The following is a 24,660-nucleotide window of genomic DNA, read 5'->3' as shown; positions in this document are numbered from 1 at the left end:
TGAGTCTTTGGAGAGCACCAATGAGTGCTTATCCACCTGATGCTACAGTATCGGTGCCTGCTTGACCAAATTATAGTCTGGATGGCAAGGCGTCGTCCACTATTGTATGGGAACCGCTGAGTCTTAAAGTCAATATGTGGAGACGACTTGCGGGGTTGCCGTCAAGCCGATCCCGGAGCTTATGATGACCAGGAGACTGTCTTGATGAAGAGCGGCAAGTGAACGCTCTCAGTGGCGGCAGACATATCGGCCTGCCATAAGATACGTATTGTCCGCAAGTCCAGGTATGTACGACTGCTGATAACGGGCCAAGATCAATAGCTCCAGTCCCAACCAGCGTCCTCCATGAAGAAGAATGGATCGTCCATCAAGTTTTGTTGTATCGAAAATTGGCCATCGTTCATCATGCCTGGATCAAAAGCATCATTTGTTGCATACAGCGGATTCATAGCAGGGTCAATACCCGTGTAGTCGAATCCACTCTGCAGATTAGTGGCGGTTGAAACCAGAGGATCCTGTTGCGGATTCGAACTGGTCAGAACCGACGATTGTATATTACTTCCCATGGCGGTGTAAGCAGCAGCGTCATTTTGGGCGAAGCCGGTAAAAGGCGTCCCAGCGAGGGTTTCCGGCATTGTTGGGCCCTTGTCCTTCTCTTGAGCCACGCGGGCACGGGCATTCTCGACATGCTGTTTGGCAACTGTGAGAAGCTCGCTCGCAATATCCGCAAAAAAGGTCATGGTTTCCCTGTCCATTGTGTGTAGCATTCCATCGATGCAGCTCAATGTTGCCTCCATAAGAGCTTGATCCGCGGTCACCTTTGGATCCAGAGGGGCATTCAACATGAAGGCGAACAGTGTCAAGAATGCTGAGAAGGGAAAGTATGGACTTATCCATATCAGAGTGTTCCTGGGATCTTTCCAATTCTGCAAATACACTACTGAGAGATGTAGGATCGATCGCGCTGCTGCCAGACATAGCGCATAGGATGAATTGACCTTGACGTTCATTGCATCATCAGGGCTTGGAGCATCGGGGGTGAAAGTGGCGGGATTCGAATCGGTGTTCTCAGTTTCATCAGCCTCCAACGACCACAATTCATGGCTACAAATATCTGTTAGCAGATGCCGACCTTGACAGAGCCTCGTCGAGGGTGCCCTGGGTCTAATACTAGAACCTTCGGGGAGAGCGAGGGGAACTCACTGTGCATTGACACGGTGGACAGCTCTCACGCAGTGATAGTATCCAAAGTGAAGAACGACGATCGAAAATCTGTTCTCCGACTCACATTGGATAGGATGTTCCGGTCTGATCTCCACAGGGAAGCTCTCCTTCCACTCTTGAAGCTCTGCATCCAGCCTGCTGATAGATTCGAGTCTCTCGCTCGTCGTTTTTAGGCGCGCAGAATACGCATATAGTTCTTTGTACACTTGACTCTCAATGCGCGCAAGCACACACATATGGTGAAAAGGGTAGAACTTCGTATCGCCAGAGGCAGCACTTGATATGGTAATGCCATCGGTACCGTGCGATTGTTCGCCAGGAAAACCGAAGCCAATGTCGTCGTCATCAATACAAGAGGGTCTTCCGATCCGGCTCGACAGATCTTTTTCCAGGATGTACAATATCCAAAAAACCCTCTGACGCTGCACAAGCTCTGCTTGAGACAGGCCGAAGCCTTCAAGATAGCGATGCAGACCACGAGCATAGCTCAGTCGAGCAGCAATTCCGAGCAAGGTAAACGCACCCTCTGGATTTAGGACTGCCTGCATGATGAAAGCCTGGACAAGAATCAACAATCAACACGGCCAAGATTGTGGGACGGAGATGTATACCATTCCAATTACTGCCTGCACACCCACCAAGCCGTTGGCACCCAGGAGGATATCTAGCAGGACCGACGAAGCGTTTTGAAAAAGCTTCCATGATACGTCCATGACATTAGAGAAGTAAGACGGGTCAGAGTCGCGGACGATACTCCAGATGGGTTCTGTGGCGGTAATGCACCCGATGGACAGAACAACATTCACTGCGCCATACCACGGTCCCTTTGCCGGGGGGTTAGCTGAATATAGCTGATGGAATTGAATCCAGAATGATTCCTGGTCGAATAGAGGAAGTATAGAGTTGAAAGTCGTAAAATAATCTGTCATCTCGTGATTAGACCAGCCCATAAGCATTTTCCAGGAGTGATTTACTGTTGACGAGCCGTACAGCTGCCCCTTTGCTCGGGAGGGGGCACTTAGTAGCATGTTCGGCCTGCGATAGATAGCCGATCCGATGTGAGGGCCATAGGGGACCGACTTGCTGATACTTCTGTACGATGGCCGCCACACGGTTTGATCCAGTCTTGCGCCGGATCCAAGCCAGACCTCGAGGGGAGAAGAGAGAAAATTCCGAGGGTCCTATGATGGTCAGAGTCGTATTCTCAGAACCAACCAGAGGAATATTTTGGACTTACCGACGAATTTCTGTTCGCCAGAGTCTGATATGAGGAGATTGGCAAGCTCTTTTTCCAGACCGGGTGGGCTAACTGGTGGTTCTGTTGCTCTGGGGGTTTCGACGGTGCACTGTTTCTCAGCGAAGCCAGATAGGAGTGCTTCCATACGCTCAATTCGAGACTCTATCGAGTGGAGAAACTGTGCTCTGTACGGTGAGGAATGCAGCTTGTGGTTAGCCGTGCCCACGCCAATGGTGAAATGTTCTCCTCATTACCTTTTCACCTTTGTCTTTGGCCTCTCTACCGGAGTGAGAATACACGGCATGTCTCGTGCCCGGCAATTAGAGCAGTTGCTGCTCCCTTGCCTGTCACATCGTATCTAGATAGGCATGTAAGTCGTAATACTGATGAAAGAGGCAAGCAACAGCCCAAACACGTAGATACATCCGGTGAGAGGGCTTCTAGGGACGTACTTTCATACGTCGGCACGAGTCACACGAAACCCGTAGCCCTCGCCTCGGTTTGGTGTCCAGATTGTTGGGCGACATCGGATAGCATCAAGTGGCCGCTAAGTGGTAAAATCGGCCGTGAAAGGATCAAGACGATTGAGTGTTCCGGGTATCATTCGTGATGGACGGAGACGAGCTAGTGGCTGAAGAGAACCAGCGATTCCACGTCTGGAACACGGAACTGAAAACAAGCCCGACACTGTAAGGCTTATGTGACAAGCTGTGAAATGCCCAACGGATACTGCGATTGTGAAGGATCTTGGAGAGCGACGTTCGAGACCAAGACGCAGGCATGATGAGATGCGAAATCTAAATTGTTCCTGATTGGTGCTTGTCTGGAGGAAAGTGCAGCCTCTGAGCCAGGCAACAGGTTCCCAACTGCGCCCGCTTCTGCTCCCCGCACCAAGATTCTACACCAACAACGACGAAACACAACTGCACACCAGGTACCTCGTCTGCTTGTACACAAAGACGGTCCTATCTTATGCGGTACTCAGTGACGAATTTAGAATCTCTTTGAACTTCCATGTCCGTGTCCACTTCATGCGACAACCACACGCCTGTTGGTTTCCCTGCGCCTCCTCGACAAACTCGACGGGCTCCAATTCGAGAAAAAAAAAACCCCCTTGCCAGTCTCGTACTCGTATTTCGACGTGTATGTCGGAAATACCCGTACCCCCAACTCAAAGGAAAAGACATCTTGTTCGATGTGTTGGTCACAAGACAATGGCTGTTGCGTTTATATGCGCCAGCGATCGCCTCTTCCCAAGCATACGCGCTTTCTCCATCCCTTTCCTGGCTTCAATTGACTTGTTCATACCCGTACTGTTCTTTTTATGATCCACAGGATGAAAACTTTTACGTGCCGAATGGATGCTGGTAGTGGCTGTGCTTGCTTCCCCGGCTGTTACATATTTGACTAGCGAGAGGACGTCGCTCCCAACTTTCGCAATGTCAAAGACGCGCTGATGATGCAGGAGGAGAACTTGCTTGACGCCTTCTGATAAGAGAGTTAATCAATCATCCAGTCTCTTTCCGATCTTGCCCGGAGGCCATCAAGTCTGGGTTCCAGAGACACCAAGCGATCCGTCCAGTTATCATTCTTTTTTTTGGTCAACCTCTTGCGAGCCACGCACATGGAATGCTGCAGAGCACGAGCATCCGAAGCCGGGCGTGGGTGGCCAATGAATATCTATCTCACTCGACCCCCGGTTGCTCAAATAGAGACGGAGAGCCTGAAGCCCCCTGCAGCGACACCATCCGAAAGATTACCGTCGGCTACCGCGATGGCATCTGCATGTCTTGGGCCATCCCGACTCACATGAATTGTGGGACCCTATCAACAGAGAAGACGGAGGACTCCTTAAAACCTGGAGGGATCGAGCTCACACTTCTGCACCCCGATATTTGCATGCACCCCGGACGGAGTCGGCAATACATTTAGGCCCTCGTCGAGCCTCGCTGAGCCCACCGCGAAGGACTGCAAACCTCAGACCTGCACGAAGGGGACTGTTGATGGCTCGCTCCCCTTGAGGATAAACTATGAGACGGGTGAGCTCGTGAGATCGGGTGAGAAAGGCATTCCTGCAGTGGCGTCGTGACCTTTCAAAGACGCCTGCATATCTTGGATGCAAGGGCTTCACTAACCCGACAGGCAGCTTTCGCCCAACGCAGGAGAACCAGCCCCAGTATGCAAGAGGACCGAACCCAATAAATTTGTATTCCTTTGTTTTATCTACCACCTATAGTATGATTGTTGAAATGGGGTATCTCTAGAGTTGTTGAAATTCGTCAAAAGGCATGTACGCGTACTGTAAATCCGGATTTCCAGCCAACCATTCTAAAACAACCCATCTATCTCGCCAGTCTCGGGATCCACATCGACATTCAGATATCCCGGCGCAGTTGGGAGACCTGGAATGGTCTGAATATCTGCAGCCAGCGCATACAGGTATCCTGCGCCGACCGCCAACCTTACATCCCGTATCGGGACTGTGAAGCCAGTGGGTGCCCCCTTGAGCGCTGGGTCATGGCTGAGGGAGTACTGAGTCTTTGCAATGCAGATGGGCAGGTTCCCAAAGCCCTGTCTGGTGTACATGTCGACCTTTTTCTGTGCCAGCTCGCTAAACTCGACCTTTCCTGCCCCGTACATTTCCTTGCCAATCTTTTCGATGCGCTCCTGGACGGTGCCTTCAAGACTGTAGAGGAATTTGAATTCTTTAGGCTTCGACGAAGCCTCAATCACTGCCTTGGCCAAGTCGACGGCACCGGCACCTCCTTCGGCCCAGTGATTTGCAGGTACAGCGGCTTCGGCACCTGCGGCGAGAGCCTCTTCTTCAATGACTTTGAGCTCAGCCTCGGTGTCTGTCTCGAACCTGTTGATCGCCACCACAACGGGAACGCCATAGGACTTGGCGTTCGCAATGTGCTTCTTGAGATTGACACAGCCAGCGCGCAACATTTCGGTGTTTTCCGTCCGGTAAGCTTCTGGCAGCGCAGATCCTACAGGGATCTCTGGACCGCCACCGTGGACCTTTAGGGCTCGAATGGTGGCGACGACGACAACGACATCCGGTACAAGACCAGAATTTCGGCACTTGATGTTGAAAAACCTCTCACCGCCCATGGTGAAATCAAACCCAGCTTCGGTGACAACAAATCCAGCCTTGGACTCGTGATCTTCGTCAGGTTCGGTCCCGGCAAGCTTCAGAGCCAACTTATCCGCTAGAATAGAGCTGTTGCCAATGCTGATGTTCGCAAACGGTCCAGCATGGACAAAAACGGGCGTTCCCTCCAAACTCTGCATGAGATTGGGCTTGATAGCATCTTTCATGAGAGCAGTTAGGGCACCGCCAGCGCCAATGTCATCGCAAGTAACTGGATCTCCGGCCTTCGAAGACCCAATCACTATTCGACCAAGCCGCTCACGCATGTCTCTCAGGTCGTTGCTTAGTGCAAGAATGGCCATGCATTCACTCGCAACAGAAATGTCGAAAGCTGTCTGTCGACTGTGGCCCTTCTCCGTAGGAGCCTGACCGATGGTGATTCCTCTCAGGAGCCTGTCGTTGACATCAAGGACTCTCCTCCAGGTAATTGTCTCCGGATCAATGTCTAAGCGTGCGAACCGCCTGATTTCATCCTCAGTTAGGTCATCGGGGTTTGTCTTATTGATGCCCAGCTTCTTAAGCCTTCGAAGCATGACCGGGGCAAATTCTCGCTTGCCCTTCTTGCTGGGCACCAGTCTTTTATACAATGCACCATCCTTTTGAGTGGACTCATGAAACATACGTGTGTCAATGGCAGCAGCCAAAAGGTTATTCGCAGCTGTAATTGCGTGGATATCGCCTGTCAGATGAAGGTTGAATTCATCCATGGGAATGACTTGACTGTAGCCGCCACCCGCTGCACCACCTTTGATGCCGAAGGTTGGTCCCATACTTGGTTGTCGAACATTGGCAAATGCCACTTTTCCCAAGTGAGCCCCAAGGGCCTGGGTAAGGCCCATTGTCGTAGTGGACTTACCCTCTCCTAGAGGAGTCGGGGTGATACCACTAACCAGAATATACTTTCCATCCCTGCGATGCGCCAGCCTTGAAAGGATTGAAAGGTCAACTTTGGCTTTGTGGGCACCATATGGTTCCAATTCGTGAGGAGCAATGCCGACGTCAGCGGCAATTTGGGTGATGTGGCGGGGATGCTGTGATCTCGAGATTTCGATATCGGACGGGACGGGCTTCTCAAGCTTGATCGGCAGCGGAGTAACGTGTCTTGCCTTGAGTCTCTCAAAGTAGGATGAGGCGGCATCGACAACGTTCTGCATAAGCATCGCAACTGTCATGGGGCCAACTCCACCGGGAACAGGCGTGATTTGGGAAGCAACCTGAACAGCTGACTCAAATTCGACGTCTCCAACAAGGCGCTGCCCCGAGCTCTTTGAAGGATCAGAAATATAATTTGTGCCCACGTCAATGACCACAGCTCCTGGTTTCAGCCAGTCACCCTTGACAAAAGCCGGCTGACCGATAGCCGCAACCAAGATATCGGCTTGCTTGACAACATCTTCGATGCGTTGAGTTTTAGAGTGGCACACAATAACCGTGGCATCGGCACTCTTCAAAAGATAGCTGACCGGACTGCCAACAATGTCGCTGCGGCCGAGGACTACAGCCGTCTTGCCTCGGGGATCAACACCACTCTCCTGCAACAGCACCATAACTCCTTTCGGGGTGCAGGGAACGAAGAAAGGTTTGCCACCTCTTTTAGCAAGCTCTCCAATATTTGTAGCTCCAAACCCGTCCACATCCTTCTCGTCTGCGACTGCAGAGGTAATTGTGTGTTCAGAAAGGTGTTTAGGGATAGGCAATTGGACGAGGATACCATGGACAGCGGGATCATTGTTGAAGTCAATGATCTGCTGCAATAGTTCCGGCTCTGAAATCGAGTCTGGTAGATGAACCAGTGCACAATCAATGCCTGCTTCCTCGGCTGCCTTCAACTTCATCCGGACGTAGGTGGTCGAGTCAGGTCGATCACCGACTTGAATGATCTTCAGACATGGTTTATACCGTGGGTTGACGCTCTGTTTCTCTCGAATCTCGGCTGCCAGCCGTTCCCTGATCTTCTGGGCAATAGCCTTCCCATCAATCTTTGTAGCGCCCATCTTGTTCGGTGTCGTATTTGAGAAGAAGCGAGAGTGTAGGGGCGGTGAGCACTGGAAAGGTCCGACTCGTGTGACTTCTTCGGTATATGGGATGGGTAGCTGGAACCGGCCGACCGTTGCGGAAACTATTCTGGGGGAGGCAACTGGTCCTTTGGGGCGCCGAGCACCTCTACTGATCAGGGTGACTCCAGAGGCAGCTCTGATCGCAGTCAGACTCTTGAGAGACAAAGGTTGAGAGGGTAAAGTCGGAAGGCGGAGAGAAGAACTATTGGAGAAAATTGATTGACGGAGAATGGCACGACCTGCCAATATATGATTTGGACGCGTCGCACTAGATAATCTGCTGGCCATATCAGAGCCCAAAGCTCCGTAGAAAACTCGTCTCGGGTGACCAAGGAAAGTGCTATCCCTGGTCTTCGAGTATACTCATCACTGAGAGAGCCGGCTAAAGGTTGAGACGATGTTTTCAAGCTGTTCCACCAGGCACATGGATTTTTTTTGAGTCACAATGACTCATGGATGAGCAACGGCATGACTCGTGTAATTTCGTGCTTGGCGTCGATTTCTCCCACAGCCGTCCCGTCGCCTGGTGGGTTACTATCGACTTCCACGGGAAAGACTCTACAAAAGATCTTCTTCTTCTGCTACATCCTGAATTTAGAACTTCTCACAGCACTCAACTAATTCCTGAGACGAGCAATTCATCGGAAAATGAGGCCTATTCTCTTGCAAGGCCATGTGGGTAGCCCCTAAGGAAAAAAAAATTGACTAATGGCCAACTGACGGATATTTCAGGAGCGGTCGCTCAACCAAATCAAATACAACAGAGAAGGCGATCTTCTTTTCTCGGTTGCGAAAGACAAAGTCATCTGCGCGTGGTTCACCAGCAATGGGGAAAGATTAGGGACATACAACGGCCATCAGGGTGCGATTTGGACCATCGATATATCCCCGAATACCGACCTCCTTGCCTCCGGAGCCGCAGACAACACGATAAAGTTGTGGAACATCAGAACTGGTGAGAATGTCAAGACGTGGGAATTTCCCACCGCCGTCAAACGGGTTGCATTCAGTGAAGACGGAAAGCAATTGCTGGCAGTCACTGAAAAGCGAATGGGATACCTGGGAACGATAGTGGTCTACGACGTCCGATATGGCGATGACCTGACAGATCAGACGGACGAATACAGCCTGAGGATTACGTGTGAGGAAAGCAAGGCCACAGTTGCAGGGTGGGGCTACCTGGACAAGTACATCATCTCCGGCCATGAGGATGGGTCTGTTAGTCAATGGGATGCGAAGACTGGGGAACTAGTGATGTCCCAAGAAGCCCATGAGTATGACACTACCATCAACGACTTGCAGTTTTCTCCCGACCGGACCTATTTCATCACAGCTGGAAAAGATAAGACGGCCAAGATTCTCTCTACGCGGGACCTGAGCATTCTCAAGTCGTATACCGCCGACACGCCCTTGAACACGGCTGCCATTACCCCTAAGAAGGATTTTGTCATCTTGGGAGGTGGCCAAGCGGCTATGGAAGTCACCACAACATCTGCTCGCCAGGGCAAATTCGAAGCTCGCTTCTACCACAAGATCTTCGAGGATGAAATCGGGCGTGTCCGCGGCCATTTCGGGCCCCTCAACACCATCGCCGTCCACCCGCAAGGCATTGCATACGCAAGTGGTGGTGAGGATGGTTACGTCAGAATGCATGCTTTCGACAAGCCTTACTTCGATTTCATGTATGAGGTGGAAAGAGAGCAAGCTCGGAAATGAGACGAAACACGTTGTCTTTCGACATGATACCCATCACTAATGCAATGTATGAACTATGATGTCTTGTACGGGAGAGAAGCCTTCGTGAGCAACTGCGAACCCAAAGTGGCGGCTTCTCGCTCCTACACGTGCTTCTGTGTCAAGGCGTCAACAGGTCTCGGGTTTCCATATTTGAACTATTGGAATTGCGTCTATGAAGCAGAAGCAGCGGTGCTATCGCTTGCGTGGACGACTTGGGGATGTGGGCATTACAAGACGCTGCGCAATCGAGTTCGTCTTCCGAGGCACCCAATTGGGGCCATGTTTCCAGCCGTGAACCACAGTTTTCCAAAAGTTTTCCATCAGAATGGTGGCCAAAACAAAAGTATTCACTTCGAAGGAGAGAGGAGCTCGCTACCGCAGCCCAGCCTCGTGCCGCCTCAGCTAAGTGCAAATGAGTATTGCGCCAGGTTCGCTGTCTTCCCAGCAGAGCCCGACACAACTTTCATAACGGATACATATTGTGTGGAAGCGGCCTCTGGCACCCAGCGCGATGCGTGCCTTCGCGGCTAGGTCGCGGCGCCAGGACGGCCTTACTGTCAAGCTGCCACGTCGTTGTCGTGTCCCGCTCTGCGCTTGGAAGTGCTCAAGGAGAATGGGGAAGGGGCATTCAAATGGAGCAAGATGCACGAGCTGTTGGCGATTCTTTTGAATGGGCGTGTGACGCTATGTTCCACACCATGATTTCTGTTCTGTTCGGTAGACCTTTATATCCCCAACGCGGTGTATGAGACAGCGTGATAGAGGCCATGAACGTCGCTTACTTGACCGACCACCTTTTTGTTCTCCATACACTCGTTGAATTATTGAAACTTGCCCTCTCCGAAACATTACGAAGGAGGGTCACAGTAGTAGAGCCATTGTGTTTCGTATTGTACAACCACTTCTCCGCCATTATCAGTTATTTGTAGTGAGCACCAGTCTCTCCATGTCGTGTACACTCTTTTTATTTTGGTTCAACCACCTCTTATCCCACAAAGATATCCCTGATCTCCCACAGCATCTCGTATTGCAAGGCGCGGAACCCCTGACATGTGACGAGGCTGAACATTTCCAGCTGGCGACCATCCCCACCTGCCACCTCACATTCTTGGAAACGAGCACAATTCTGAAGATGAAAGATTGCCCTGTGTCCTATATCTCCGTGTAATGCCATTTGTCGTGTTGGACAGGTACTTACTCGGTGGTGAGAGGACCAGCGAAAGCAGAACGACAAAGCACATCAACTTCATCAAGCAAGTGGCGGATTCACTGTCTGCCGCACCACCAGCAGACATTAATTCACACCCTCAAATCCGCGACGGGGTCGGTACATACCTCACCCACATCTAGCCGTCAAGGGTATTGATTGAAACCTATTCAGTAGGTAAGTGCGTTCAAATGCTCTTCTTCTCTTTTTCCTGTATGGCCTCTGTTGGAAGTGTGGGAAAGAAAATCAACAAGTCTACCTCTATGTGGTCGTGCTGCAATGACTCTCCCCAAACCCTCCCTCAGCGAACTTATGAACATGGTGAAAGCCAACATCAGAAGCTACCGCGCAGAACAAGCCGCCCAGGTCGCGGCCGCCGGCGGCATCGCTCCTCCTAGAACATCCCCCTTGTCCCTCGTCAAGATGGCCGCCATCTCTGAAGGGATTGAATACACCTCACGCACGGCGGACCAAGAAGTCGACACTGTCGCCATATGCCCGTCCCACCCGGAATATATAATCATCGGGACGTACTCGCTGCTCAAGAAGGACGAACCATGCGACTACACCGGGCAGACACGACGCGGGTCCCTCCAGGTCATGACCGTCATGTCGACATTCAAGCCGAAATACGCGGGCATGCGGCGACCCTTGTTGGACAGGGTGGATTTCCCCTGCGCCGTGTTGGACATTCATTTTCATCCTAACGACGACACGCTCCTGGGAGTCGCCACGAGCAATGCTGCGGTCCATTTCTTCCGATTCGTCGTCTACGGCGACGTGCTCGGACGGCGCATCGTTGGCAAACTACTCTCCCTAGGATCCGTCCGGGTGGCGGAAAACGATGAACACGGTCTAGTACCGCTGGTCACGCAATTTACTTGGTTCCCAGAGACGCGCACGCACGGGGTGGTCGGGATCAGCGACGTGATTGACGTGGGCTTCGTGGCGACGACGAGTTTTGGTCAGACGAGAGTCGTAACACTCTCCCTCCCGGCGGTCAAGGACCTCTTCGACGAGAGATTGGATCGACCCCTTCAACTGCTAATACCTCGCTCGAACGAGGTCGTCCACACACACGAGCTGGAAGCTTGGACCGTCGCGGCCGTCGATTTGGGTGGGACAGCAGGACATGACAGCAGAAGTAAACCTTCTCGAGTGATCCTCAGTGGCGGCGACGACAGCGCCCTGATCGCCTCTTCAGTCTCCCTACCAGCCAACGCCACCTCCGCCTATCCTTCGACATCGGACTCACCATTACTATCCTCCTGCGACACTCTGTGTCCTGACGCCAAGCTCCTCTGGAAAGACCGCCGCACCCATACCGCAGGAGTGGTAGCGATACTCCCCCTCTCGCCCACTTCCATACACAACGGCAAGAACGGCGACGACGATGACAGAAAAGACATCGTCCCGCTCCTCACCGGCAGCTACGACGAGTTCATCCGCGTGTTCGAACTCGACACTAAAACCCACCGCGCGAGCTTCAAGACGGACCTGAGGCTCGACGGCGGCGTGTGGCGACTCAAGGTCCTCGACGAGTACTCGACCACGCCGAGAGACAGAGACCAGGACACCGCCCGGCAGCACCACACGCTCATCCTCGCGTCACTGATGCACGCCGGCGCCGCCATTCTGCGCGTCACGCACGCGGCGGACACATCCGGCTCATCCCCCTCCGACGACACATGGACCATCACCCCGGTCAAGGTCTGCCGGGCCGGCCACGAAAGCATGGTCTACTGCTGCGACGCGCGGCTCGACAACGGACGCACCGAGAGGGACAACCCACGCGCTCAACTCCACGAGGGTAAAGAACCCGTGCGAGAAGGTGTCAGTCCCGCAAAAGAAGAAGCGCCGGCGTACACGATCGTCAGTACCAGCTTCTACGACATGAAGATATGCACGTGGAAGTTTGTGGATGATTTCAAGGTCCAGAACAAGTGAATCATGGAGGCGAGTTCTGTCGAAGATGCCCCCGAGCAATCCAAAAAATAATTGTCATTTTCTTGAGCCAAATGCTGTAGGCGAAGCGAAGCGAAGCTCACACTGGGGACGGCTTGGAAAAAGGTTAAAGAGCTCAGGAATGGGAACAAGGTGCATAAAGCGAGGTCAATTTCATGCGCCAGAGACCTGATGTTCCTGCCGGGCGTGTCTATGCGCTTTTTGTCCATGGACCCCCAATACTGCCGTCCTGTGCAAAGCTGCGCTGTTGAGTATGAGTACAATGACCATCCCTCCTGAACTGTGAATTCTCCATGCTCACAGACACGTCTCAAACAATGCTCTCCAGTTCTCTGGCATACTCGACCATGTGGCTGATCACCTCCTTCTCGTCTCCGTCCTCCAGCTTCTTTGCCGCCTCCAGTCCTGGGAAATATATCCTCCCTTCTTCCAAACTCCAACCCTGCTCCCGCGCAAATTCCATGACCGCGCCTTCGGACTCTAAGAAGAGGAGGTTTTTGGCCGAGGCAATGGGAAGGGACGGATACGAGCGAGCGGCGCAGGAAGCAATTTCGACGCGGATGGTGTTGATGAGGATCTAGTGTTCACGTCAGTGACTTTTGCAAATAGCGTAGAAAGGTGGTTGTCCATACGTCGGAGAACAAGCCAAACTCTTCACCTGGCACGTCTCGCCCATTTGTCTTTCGCCAGACCTGGTCGTAGCTACCTTCCATAAGACTCCTCTCCACCTCCATAGGGTATTTGATGTATGGGTCGGCCTCGACGCTGGAAGACCCATTTGCCCCTTCCGCGACAATCAGGGACTCCAAGAGGGTGTGGAAACCCGCATAATCACCTTGGCTGAGTAACAGAAGCAGGTACAGTCCCGTGAGTTTCGATCGATCCCTGGAAGGCGTCTGTTGCAGGCCGGGGAAATCGTAGAAGGGCTGTAGCTGTGAATAATACCTCACGAACGATTCGGGGTCTCTTGATCGGATGGAGAGAAGGGCGCCGGCCTCCAATATCGAACGAGCAGTTGCTAGTGTCTGTGGGGGGGTTTGAGGAGAGGGAATCAGGGCATTCTGTTGGAGTAGGGCAAGTTTTGCCTTTTGTAACTGGGACTGCGCTTGAGACGGGTCGTTGTGGCTCAGAGATTGTTGGAGAGTGTGCAGGATCGAGTCGAGGGAGGGCGACTGTGAGGACATGGCTGCGGGCATCTTTGCTCTGCCTCTAGAGGCGCGAAGGGCAATGGCGAGTATTTGGAGACTGCGAACACTCCAGGAATACCTTTGGTGACGAGAGCAGGTTTGGTATAATGTTGAGTGTTAAAGCAGAATGGGGTTCAAGAAGGATGTGTCTAATGCAACAAGGGAGTGTAGTCCGACTCTTGTATTTTGAACGCCTACTGCGCGGTGTGCATGGTCAAGATGGTTGAAGACAAGTGAGGCTTGCGAGTCGCATCCAGCCTGCTGTCTAGGTCCTGCTGGTTTTATTGGATAATCCACTAACCTAAAATGGTCAAGCACAGCCTTGTCTGCACTCTCGTCCCTTGTTCCTGGTTGGATTTCAAGGCGATCAATTGTGCGCGTATTTCTATCTATGAGGCGAGACGTATACTCATCTAAGCTATAATACATTTCTAATATCTCTCGTACTCTCCACCACACCGTTCATCTCTATACCACTGAGTAACACGGTTTACAACACTCAGACAATAGCCAACAGCTTCCGCGAGATCTGAAGTCGTGCAAGACAAATAAATATGCCCCCAACCACTAGTGCGCTTCCAGCATACATTGAAAGGGAAAGGTAACCAGACTTGATCAATTGGCCACTGATGGGAGAGCCAAAGAGTCCGCTGGTGATAGGGAACGTCAGCTGCCGAATCCTGGAGGGAACGCATAAAGACACCAAACTTACGTCAAGGAGACAATTCCCATAATCATCCCAACAGCAGTACCATAGGCTTCGGGCGCGGCCAATTTCGTTCCACACGACACCTGGAGACTCAAGATGGACTGGGGTAGGATAGTTGTTAGTAACACTTGACGTCTCCTTCATGCAAGACCAACTTACACCAGAACAGAACCCATAAGCCAAGCTCCACACCACAAGACCTGCCGACGACTGGGCAGCCGTCCAGCAATATGCAACCACAGCAGATGTCATCGCCGCTAGTGAGCACATGTTGAAATGTCCATAGTGGTCAGCGGCCCAACCCGCCGAAATTCTCCCGAAAAACGAGGCAGCGTTGAGGATGGAAACCAGGTAGAAGGCGAAACTGGTGGATAGACCGAGGCTGACGGCGTAGGTTGTCACGAAGAAGAAAGGGGAGAACATTCCCAGGTAGTATATCCCTATTCCAAGAACAAATGTGAGAAACACGCGACTCTTGAGAATCGACAAGTCTGTTTTCTTTGATTGCTTTTCCTGCGCGGCTGGGACATTCTCTTCGCTCGTGGTCTTTTCTGATGCTGGTGTACGGACAGTGATGCAGGTAACTGCCACGAGCGGAAGCATCGTAAACGCAATGATGCGGATGGTCCAACCGAAACTGATGCCGTGTTTGTATAGAAGTTGATCCGCCATTATGGGCCAGATAACTCCACCCAAGGAGGAGCCTGCGATCGTGAAGCCAGTCGCCAGTCCGCGGTTCTTGTTAAAGTGACGGCTAACCATGGCAAAGACAGGACAGACGAGAAAGGCCTGCCCTATACCCAGGAGAAGTCCTTGTGCGAGGAAGAATTGGTAATACTCATGACACAGGGAGATCATGAACATGGCAAGGAGGGTCGCTGTGCCTCCAATGATGAGGAGAATCTATACCACATTAGCTGAGCAGATCTGATGGTGTGCTAACCCGTCTGGATGGTACGTACCGTGGGACCCATGCGATCGACCAAAAGGCCTGCCGGAGCTGCGGCGAGGAAGAACACAAACGTCGAGAAGGATCCGATCCAGGATATGTCGAACTCGGACTTGTCGGCCAATTGATGATTCCGGTAGTAGTCTATAAAGAGGCCGAAGGCATTGAGGAAGCCCACTGTGCAGAAGGCTGACAAGGCTGCCCCGATGATGGTGAGAACCGACCTGGTACTATGCGAGGAATGTTAACGAGCGTCATTTGAACGGTGAAGAGTACTAACTTGAATTCGCGGGTCTCATTTTGAGGCTGATTAGGCTCAAGCTTCTCGGAGTCAGAAGCCATACTTGGTTTCAAGTCTTCTGCCATGTTGGAAGAATCAAGGCGGCGGTTCGAAGGATCGAAAATCCCCGTTGGCAACTTGAAAGAGGACACGGCCTTTTATCAGTCTCCGCAATCTTGAGCAAAATGGAGAGTCCATGGAGCTGGGCATCCAATACATTGTGTCTCTCGGTTGGAACAGTGGGACATAGCATAGTGCTAACTTGTCGAGTACGAGACAATTTGTTGCAGCCTGTAGCTGAAGAGATGGACACTACACACAAGAACTTGATGGGATGTATCCCAGAGTGGCCGTAGTGGATCCGGACCTTCCACGGAGTTTCCTAGTGCAGCGCTATTAGCTTCTATGTTGGTTTCTATTGGCTGATACCATGAAAATGGGACATGACTCTTACGTTTTGACCAATAGAAGCAAGGATTGCACCTAGCACAGACGTTCCCTTTCGGCATGGTCAATTCGAACCTCCCCACCTTCTTCATGATGCAGTTGGCAGAAGTTTGCAACCAGATTGTCCTGAGACTTCATTGATAACGCAATATTCATCCCGCAGGTAGCGAGGTATTCCATCCATGGCCCCTGGAATGTCCGTGGTATAAGGTTAGCCTGTCTTTTGACGGGCCTGTCGAGCCTCGCAGACGCAGACAGCAAGAATGTTCTCTTCGGGTGCCGCTGTGCCTTCAAATCTCTCGAAAAGGCCTCGGCAAGAACCCATTTCTTGCCAGTTCTGCAGATCGAAAAAGCTGAAATGCAACAGGCAGCACCCATGTTCGAACTGTGCATCAAGAGGGCTTGCGTGCGATGGTAAATTCGTGTCACCTGGCCACCGTCCACCCGCGTTAGTGGACGATCCGAATGACCAGTCTGTTCTTGCGCGGTTGAAACGACTCGAGGACATCGTCATTGGGAGAACACCCATCAAGGAGACAACAGGCCCGGGCTCTGAAATATCATCGTCTGTGGCCCTTTCGAGAACGATCCCCTCTCCGAGCCTTGCCTGCCTTTCACCGGCTTCGGAATACGAACAAGCAGTTCAAAACTTAGAAGGGACTGGTGCTGGGCCCGTACCATGGGTATTACCACGAGGCCATGACATCCGCATGGTGTCCATACGCCAAATATCCCTCGAAGCCGCTAAAACGTTCGATTTCCAGTCAACCTCGAACTGTCTTTATCTTCCCCCAAGGGCCGAAGCATCGCTTTTGCTGGAACACTATTTCCAACATATCGACGATCTCCAACATGTCATCCACGTGCCGACTGTCCGCAACATGATGCAAAATCTCTATGCCAACCTAGAGCAAGGTCTCCCTATCCTTCCCTCTGAACTTGCACTCTTGCTGAGCATCTTGGCAAGTTCTTCCAACCTTGCCATGTACTTCTTGGGAGACCTCGAGCCGTCGTTTTCGGCCTCTGACGCGGCCCAAGCGTCCTCGCTCTGGATCAACACCACGCTGGAAGTAATAGAGTCGTCTCATCGCACGAGCCCAAGCCAGTTGGAGGATGTCCAGGCGGCCATCATCCTCGGTTTCCTTCTATTCCATAGCGAAGGATTTTCAACTAGAGCCCGTCATTTGTTCGCCGGTGCCGTCATAATGGCACGCGATCTCTCGATGCACAAGACCGATGCACCGGGCAGCGCTGGGAGCCAACGGACCGTATTGGAGACCGAGATAAGACGAAGGGTCTGGTGGCATGTCGTGGCAACCGATTGGTATGTACCTGCTTCTCGAGCTCATTCCCTCCCTCAAACTGCTCACACGTGTCTTGAAGGTTTCTCAGTCTCAGTGGAGGTCCTCAAGAAGGGACATACTTCGTTCAGCCGCGACATATTTGCGTGAATAAGCCGATGAACGTCAACGACGAGGATCTGCGAGATGGCACTGTTCCCATTGACAAACCCTTGTCGGAGCCGACCATCATGTCATACTATATCCAGAGGATCAAACTCGCCGACATCTGCCGCAGCGTCGTCGACTTGATGCCGCTGTCCAGCCTAGCGCTGGGGACAGTCGACTATCAGGATGTCGTCAGACTTGACGGTAAATTCGAGTCGTTCTTTCAGGAGTTACCCTCATTCTTCAAAATCGACGAATACCATATTCGAGAAAGTGAACCGGTCATGCGTCGATACCCCCGGATGCAAGTACAGCGTCTCACATTGGGCATGATCGGACATACCAGACGGTGTAAGCTTCATCAGCCCTTTCTCATCCGCCGCGCCGTGCAGCGCCATTATGACTACTCTCGGCACATATCGCTGAAGTCGGCCCGTGCGGTCATTCGGATGAAGACACTCATTCGTCCGGATGAACCGGGCAGTTTTATGGCCGTCGTCGCGAAGAATACCGGTGTCGTCTACCACATCTTCATGGCGACCATTGTTCTGGTAATGGACCTGTGTTTCAACGAGGCCGCCGAAGGGGAAGACGACGCCGCCCGCAAGGCCGAGGTCGCGGAAGCATGCCGGATGCTGGAAGAGGCCAAATCTCAGTCGGCGATGGCGCACGAGTTTCTCGAATCCCTCCTGGACGTGCTCAGAAAGCACAAGGTTCACTTGCAGGCGTCGGACCTCCCTGCGCCTCGTGCTGCCAGTGAGCCGTCGGCCCAGCAGCCTGTTCAGCCTCCAATACCTCTGGATCCTGGTGGACAACAAGCCCCGCCATCCTATAATAGCACCTGGGGCTCTGAAGACATCAGTCAGCACTACCTGTCCGACTTCGACGAGATCTGGAAGGAGTACGTCGAGTTGGGTCCCAAGATGGGGATGCCAAGCTGGGACAGCCTCTTTTCCGACCTTGATTCGAGAATGTGAGTGCGTGTTCAAGCTGCCAGCACAGGATCTCCTCGATACTTCGCTTTTCCTAGACAAGAGCTCTCCGCTCGAAGATAGTGTATTTTATTGGACATGTTATACACCTTTGTACTGTGTAGAAGAAGGGTTATTTCCTCACCCTCCTGGCATGCCTGACCAGATTCTCGATGACACCTTCAAATGCTTCCTTTTCCTTTACCAACCCATCCCTTCGTTTTAACCAGTACTCCAAGACTTCACTTGTCCTTGCTGTCAGCTCATTTAATTCCTCCACGTGGCTCCGTAACTCTTCGTCAGTTAAGCCTTCAAGCTTTTCTTCGGTGGTGGCGCAGAGGCGTCGAACGGCTGCTAGGTCTAGCTCAGGCGGCGGTGGGGGTCCTTTTGGTTTCCTTGAGCGAGGTACTCTTTGGCCTTCTTTGGCGGCACCTGATTGTGAGCTGTCGATCGAGGCAGACGAGTCATTTGCCCCAGCTTGCGCCTTGAGACGTGCTAGAGATCCTGTTGCCTTATCCCCTTCCGATCTGCGTGACGAGGGTTCTAAATTGATGTCTGGTAAAACAAGCTTCTTCTGCTTGCTTGGCGGTAGAATTTCATCCAGGTCAACTGGTACCCCAAGACTGACTAGGAATAGTCGCCGGATTCGTGATTGCGTCCAGTTGGGTGGTTGGAGAGGGGGTGGTGTGATGAGTTGCTTCCAGAGTGAGCGTGAACGCTCCGAGGGGAAGATAGGTGAGAAATCTGATAGCGGTTGTTGCGGTGGAATTCGAGAAGAGTAGTCAGTCGTAGAGGCAGGGAACATGGCATTTAAGTGCATTTGTGCGGCAGTGAGGAAATCTGGCATGGATGAGAGCGCAACGGACTCGACCAGGGGCTGTAGTTGAAAGGTCTATCAGCGCATTAGAGGGCAGGAACGAAGATGGGAAACTCACGAATGCAGTGGCTGGTATAGAACTTGATTGTGAAGTAGATACAAGAGGTGGCGACTCGATAGTTTCGGGTTCTTCAAAGCCATCGTCAAAGTCCCCAAACTCATCCTCTGCCCCAGCTTGTGCGCCTTCTTCAAAATCATCAAAATCGTCTCCGAAGTCGTTGTCATTACGGTCGTTGCCATCATCGTCGTCATCGTCGTCGTCGTCGTCGTGTAAAGTGGACCTCCGTCTTGTGGCGTTCAAAGATCTGTTGATGATGGGTGACCCTGAATCAGGTCAATGGTCCTCCTAAAAGGCTGGTTCATTCACTGGATTTACCTGCTCCGTAGCCCTTCTTCTCGGTGATATCTGGAGAGGCATCAAGCGTTCGCTTTTTATGGGCTTCTGTGCCTGGAACTTCGCCATGGGCGGGAAAACTATCGACTCGGGTAACGATAGTTGCCGGCACTGGAACATTGGGAGAAGACGAAGATCCTTCTCCTTCTCCTCCCTCCTCATCGGTGTAATGGTGTAACCTCCCAGGCTCGGGATTCTTCAAAATGACGTCGGGAACTGCATCCATCTGCCTCTGTATGTAGGCCGAAGTCTTTGGAACTTCGCCGTAACTGGGAGACTCTGGGTCTAGAAGCTCGACCACAGTCCGAGGTATGAGGGTACCACCAGGAGTGGTGGGTGGTTCCAGCAGTTGAGAAGAGCGTTTACTGAGGCGACCTTCTTGGACAATCTCGACCTCATCAGGTACAGCATCAAGGACCCGTTTCTCGTACGCAGGCGTGCCGGGGACTTCGCCATATCGTGGCTCGTCGTCGACCTTCTCAATGCGTGTCTTCGGAATCGGAGATGCAGGAGTTACTGGCCGAGAGGGTCTTTTCTGGCCTTCTGAGGCATCCGAGAAGTGTTCATCTTCACCTTCTGACGATACTGTGGTCGATATTAGTGCTTGGAGTGGCGTGAATCAGAAATCAGGAGGTTGTCATACACTCATGAGCGCCGGGATCCTCTAACTCGACACTCTTCCTTGGAGGCTCAAGGTGCAGACTATCTCTCGACGATGATGGTCTGGACATCCTTGTGTCTGGACAAAGTATCTCCCTATCTCTCGATTTCAACGTCAGATTCCACGGAACAGAAGGCTGGGTGAGAAGAAGGTAGAGGTGGAAAGGGTGGAATGGTCAGAGTGAAAAGGCATGCAGTTGGTTCAAGGCGCAGGCTGGCCAGCCAGCATTGGCGTCGGTTTCCATTTTGGGCACCAACTCCGCGAACCACTGCGTCTACACCAACTTTTTGCTCCGCGCCTAGGCGCGTCCTGTTCATACCTCGCCAACTGCACCCTTCTGCCTTCTGCCGACACCAACACCAATCTTTGAGCATTCACAAAACAATTCATCTGCTCTGATCTACGCCCAGTGCCTCCTCCACCGTTCCACGCTTGATCTCCTGCAATGCCCTCGCCTTAGAATCCTCAGAGCTCATACTTTGGAAATCCCTTTCCTCGTCTCGCGAAGATGGCTTTCAATTTTAACCCGCCTTCTACAAGCGGTGGAAGTGGGCAGTCGCCATTTGCAACTTCTAATACACAAGCATCATCGGGAGGGGGTCTCTTTGGAAGTGCGCCAACATCGACAGCAAACACGGGGTCTTTCAGTTTTGGCGGGTTCAACTCACCAACTACCGCGCCTACAACATCTACTCAGCAGCAAGGGTTTTTGGCCACTGGTGGTGCAAAAGATAACAAGCCTGCTTCCTTCAACCCCTTCGGACAGCAGAGTGGCGGTTTGCCCAATTCTGCGCCCAAGAACATCTTCGGGTCGAAGACGGACAGCAGTGATACTACCAAGCCAGCCTTTGGAGGATTTGGAGGGTTTGGTACGCCAGACAAGTCATCTACGCCAGCAACATCCGGCCCATCTTTGTTTGGCTCTACAACCCCTGCTACCAACAAGTCATTCGGTCTCGGGACGACTTCGACCACTCCAGCTGGACCTCCTCCGGCCAGCTCAGCCTTTGGCGCAAGTACAGGCGGTGCTGGTGCAGGCCCGGGCATTTTTGGCGCAAAGCCAACCGAAGATGCGTCCAAGCCTACACTTTCGCTTGGGAACCCTACCACGGCGGCCCCGTCAACTTCCACAAACCTCTTTGGTGGTCTATCTGGCGGGTTTTCTTTCCCAAAACCAGCTGCGTCCACGTCCGCCGTAACCCCGTCATTGACTGCTGCTTCTGCTCCCGAACAGAAGGGCTTTTCGCTTGGCCAGCCTACCTCAAACGCAACGAATGCTTCAGCACCGGCAACCTCGCAACTCCCTGCTGCTCCCATTTCAGGCACCACACAAAGTCTTTTCGGGAAACCAGCAGCTACGGACGCTTCTGGGCCAGCCGCTAAGCCGACTTTTCCATCATTCGGGCAGCCTTCTGCAACACAGGCTTCAGGCGCAGCCACGCCTGCTCCTGCCTCGAAGCCTCTCTTCCCAGGGTTCAACCTTGGTGGAACTCCCAGCTCGGCCCCAGTAACCACTTCAGCCACCACGACTGCACCCGCAACTACCACAAACCTGTTTTCTTTTGGGGCTCCAGCTACCGCGACGACATCTCAGCCTGCCAGCACTTCTGCCCCCGCGGCAAGCCCTTTCTTTGGCAAGCCGGCGACAGCGACGGCGACAACACAGCCTGCTACTACATCGGCCCCTGCACCTAGCGCTTTCTCGTTTCCCAAACCGGCAGCACCAGCAACTTCACAAGCTGCTGCCGCTACAACGACGTCTGCTCCGACAGCTGGGACCACCACTGCGCCGAACCCATTTCAAGGCACTATTGGCGGCCAGACATCAACAACGGGTCCAATCCCGCCAGCTCAGTCCCGTCTTCGCAATAAAACCATGGACGAGATCCTTACCCGCTGGGCAACTGACATGTCCCGTTATTCAAAAGAGTTCAAGGACCACGCAGAGACCATAGCGCGGTGGGATCAACTGATCGTTGACAACTCATCGAAGATCGATAAACTGTATGTGCGCGCTCGAACATGCGAACGACAGACTATGAGTGTGGACATGCAACTTGCCGCTGTTGAGAACTCACAAGCGGAGTTGGAGTCTTGGTTAAGTAAATACGAGAGCGATGTGGATGAGATGCTTGCCAAAGATTCTTCTACTCCGAGTGAGATGGGCGGACCGGACCAAGAGAGGGAGAGGACGTACAAACTTGCGGAGAAGTTGGGGGAGAGACTAGAGGAGATGGAGAGAGATCTGGGAAGTATGGTCGATGAAGTCAATGCGGCAAATGCGAGCCTGAGCAGGAGCGGAAAGGGGGATGAACCAGTAAGCAGAACTGACCTCCAATATCGATTTTGTGGAGCGCTAGAGCTAACAAGGCTGTGGCAGATCACACAGATCGTCAAGATCCTCAATTCGCACCTGATACAGCTCCAAGCTATCGACCAAGGGACTCTGGTTTTACAAGAGAAAGTTGCAGGGGCACAAAAGGCGGCAGGCCAACTGGGTTATTTGACTGGCTACAAGTCATCTTCGACAACCGATGGAAGCAACACTGGTGCAGCCGTCCAGGATTTCTATCGGAGTTATATGGGGAGGAGATCATGAGATGGAAATGGGTTTAATCAGTGTCTCTGCCAGCAAATCAGGTGGCATTCTCCAATGAAAGGTGCTTTTGGTACTTTGAGATTCAAGGGAATGGGGTGACGGACACCTCGGCCAAAAAACTGGGAAGTTTTGTAAGACTAGACCGATCAGATATTCACGAGTTCGAACAGGGAAAGTGGACTCTCGATCAATGTGGGAGTGAAGACATATGATATTGCCAGACCGGCAGCCGAACTTCTGTACAGCCGTAGATTCATGCTTGTCCTTTGGGCTACCAAATAGTAGTTCCATTGCCCTGTGTTTTGGCGCCATCCTCCAGACCTTCTTTCCCAGCATCGTCGTCGCCCTCTGTTCAGGTGTGCTGAGCGCCCAATGTCAATTTAGAGGACAAAGATGCCGAATACATTTAGTTGCCCTTGGTATGTTGAGGATCTTCACCACCAGCGTCCCGCTCCAGCTCTTGAATATGCTCATCCAGTTCGTCGAGATGCTTCCGCTGTTGAGCGAGTTTCTCCTTCAATTTTCTCAAGCTGTTATTCCAAATGGAGCCATAGGTTAGTCACTATATCTCAGTTCCCCTCATTGGTATTGATGTTGAATGTCAGCACGTACCTCTCCATCTCTTTTTCTCGGATGAACTTGGTTTCGCTGGCTTGCTCGCGTCTGGTGAAGGCATCACTGTTTTACATTAAACAAGGTGTTAGCAGGGGTGCTGATGGTTTCGTGTTTGCACGTCTGCCGCCCCAAGAGACCGAGGAACTCAGAACTCAGAGATCAAGTAGAAAAACAAGAACAATAACGTACCCAGCAGCAGATCCACCAGATCTGAGTCCACCAGTATCTCCTTCGGAAGCTCGCATGGCAGTGATGGAGAACGACCGACGGATTGAGGGAGCCGCAGAGCCTCTTGCGAGCTTTACGGCTTGTGTTCGTAGCATTTTCACGGATGGCAGGGGTGGATTGAGGATCAGATTGATTGAGGGAGTACGGTTGCTAGATGTAGGAAGTAGCAGTTGATGTCCAGGTGCGGGCTTGATTTGAGGAGCTCGCCCTCTGCTTGGTAGATGACGGGCTAGCAGCTGTGGAGCAAAATGACAAAATGACGAGGATAGCACGGAGAAGCCGACCAGAGTAGTACCTCACCGTATGGTTGAGCGCTGAGCCCTACGGAGGAGCGAAGTTTCCAGCCGATGGCAGCAATAGGCACGTGATTTTCATCAGTGTCCGAAGAACACCGTAAAAGCGGCAAAGGGGGCTTATTAGCAGTTCAAGGGCATGCGACAGGGGGAAGCCACCTCGAGAGACAAAGTTCAAGCACTTGAAATGCGCGGATTTGTGTCAGGCAATCAAATCTCCATCCGAACTGTCAATGCGTGTCGATGAAACAAGTGAGGCTGGGAAGGAAATTTGAATGCAGGAGAATCAAGCAGCGGCATGTTATGTCAGTGGCAGCAGCACCAGGCAGTGGCCCAGATGGCTGATGGGCCTTGGTGTGGCCCCTGCACCTTAATCGGGGCCAAGCCTCTGGCTTGTGATTCTCTCCTGGGTTCCCTTCCC

General features: G+C 52.3%; 9 protein-coding genes across 9 annotated transcripts; 4 read left to right on the top strand and 5 right to left on the bottom strand.

Moving 5' to 3' along the window:
• Positions 1-314: 314 nt before the first annotated feature.
• Positions 315-2,606, bottom strand: AYO20_02026 (hypothetical protein; the record flags this gene model as incomplete). The annotated part of the gene is made up of 5 exons (XM_022640332.1): positions 315-1,104; positions 1,204-1,781; positions 1,836-2,146; positions 2,199-2,405; positions 2,462-2,606. 5 exons carry the CDS (start codon positions 2,604-2,606, stop codon positions 315-317), a joined length of 2,031 nt encoding a protein of 676 aa, XP_022503832.1.
• A 2,183-nt stretch (positions 2,607-4,789) lies between these two features.
• On the bottom strand, positions 4,790-7,609 carry AYO20_02025 (hypothetical protein; the record flags this gene model as incomplete). Its single annotated transcript, XM_022640331.1, has 1 exon — positions 4,790-7,609. The coding sequence occupies one exon, from the start codon at positions 7,607-7,609 to the stop codon at positions 4,790-4,792; it is 2,820 nt and encodes a 939-aa protein (XP_022503831.1).
• A 711-nt stretch (positions 7,610-8,320) lies between these two features.
• Positions 8,321-9,388, top strand: AYO20_02024 (eukaryotic translation initiation factor 3 subunit I; the record flags this gene model as incomplete). Its single annotated transcript, XM_022640330.1, has 2 exons — positions 8,321-8,347; positions 8,405-9,388. The coding sequence occupies 2 exons, from the start codon at positions 8,321-8,323 to the stop codon at positions 9,386-9,388; spliced, it is 1,011 nt and encodes a 336-aa protein (XP_022503830.1).
• A 1,507-nt stretch (positions 9,389-10,895) lies between these two features.
• On the top strand, positions 10,896-12,563 carry AYO20_02023 (hypothetical protein; the record flags this gene model as incomplete). The annotated part of the gene is made up of 1 exon (XM_022640329.1): positions 10,896-12,563. The coding sequence occupies one exon, from the start codon at positions 10,896-10,898 to the stop codon at positions 12,561-12,563; it is 1,668 nt and encodes a 555-aa protein (XP_022503829.1).
• A 328-nt stretch (positions 12,564-12,891) lies between these two features.
• On the bottom strand, positions 12,892-15,792 carry AYO20_02022 (protein phosphatase; the record flags this gene model as incomplete). The annotated part of the gene is made up of 6 exons (XM_022640328.1): positions 12,892-13,158; positions 13,214-13,826; positions 14,481-14,578; positions 14,637-15,380; positions 15,440-15,656; positions 15,707-15,792. 6 exons carry the CDS (start codon positions 15,790-15,792, stop codon positions 12,892-12,894), a joined length of 2,025 nt encoding a protein of 674 aa, XP_022503828.1.
• Positions 15,793-16,564: 772 nt separating this feature from the next.
• On the top strand, positions 16,565-18,578 carry AYO20_02021 (hypothetical protein; the record flags this gene model as incomplete). The annotated part of the gene is made up of 3 exons (XM_022640327.1): positions 16,565-16,567; positions 16,627-17,477; positions 17,537-18,578. 3 exons carry the CDS (start codon positions 16,565-16,567, stop codon positions 18,576-18,578), a joined length of 1,896 nt encoding a protein of 631 aa, XP_022503827.1.
• A 127-nt stretch (positions 18,579-18,705) lies between these two features.
• AYO20_02020 (hypothetical protein) lies at positions 18,706-20,574 on the bottom strand (the record flags this gene model as incomplete). The annotated part of the gene is made up of 4 exons (XM_022640326.1): positions 18,706-19,449; positions 19,508-19,773; positions 19,826-20,428; positions 20,487-20,574. The coding sequence occupies 4 exons, from the start codon at positions 20,572-20,574 to the stop codon at positions 18,706-18,708; spliced, it is 1,701 nt and encodes a 566-aa protein (XP_022503826.1).
• Positions 20,575-21,012: 438 nt separating this feature from the next.
• On the top strand, positions 21,013-23,103 carry AYO20_02019 (hypothetical protein; the record flags this gene model as incomplete). The annotated part of the gene is made up of 1 exon (XM_022640325.1): positions 21,013-23,103. The coding sequence occupies one exon, from the start codon at positions 21,013-21,015 to the stop codon at positions 23,101-23,103; it is 2,091 nt and encodes a 696-aa protein (XP_022503825.1).
• Positions 23,104-23,509: 406 nt separating this feature from the next.
• Positions 23,510-24,041, bottom strand: AYO20_02018 (hypothetical protein; the record flags this gene model as incomplete). Its single annotated transcript, XM_022640324.1, has 3 exons — positions 23,510-23,633; positions 23,716-23,781; positions 23,908-24,041. The coding sequence occupies 3 exons, from the start codon at positions 24,039-24,041 to the stop codon at positions 23,510-23,512; spliced, it is 324 nt and encodes a 107-aa protein (XP_022503824.1).
• Between the last annotated feature and the right edge of the window lie 619 nt (positions 24,042-24,660).

This window comes from Fonsecaea nubica, assembly GCF_001646965.1.
Source record: "Fonsecaea nubica strain CBS 269.64 chromosome Unknown Scaff8, whole genome shotgun sequence".
Classification (NCBI taxonomy): domain Eukaryota; kingdom Fungi; phylum Ascomycota; class Eurotiomycetes; order Chaetothyriales; family Herpotrichiellaceae; genus Fonsecaea; species Fonsecaea nubica.
This window is presented reverse-complemented; position numbering and strand designations above follow the sequence as displayed.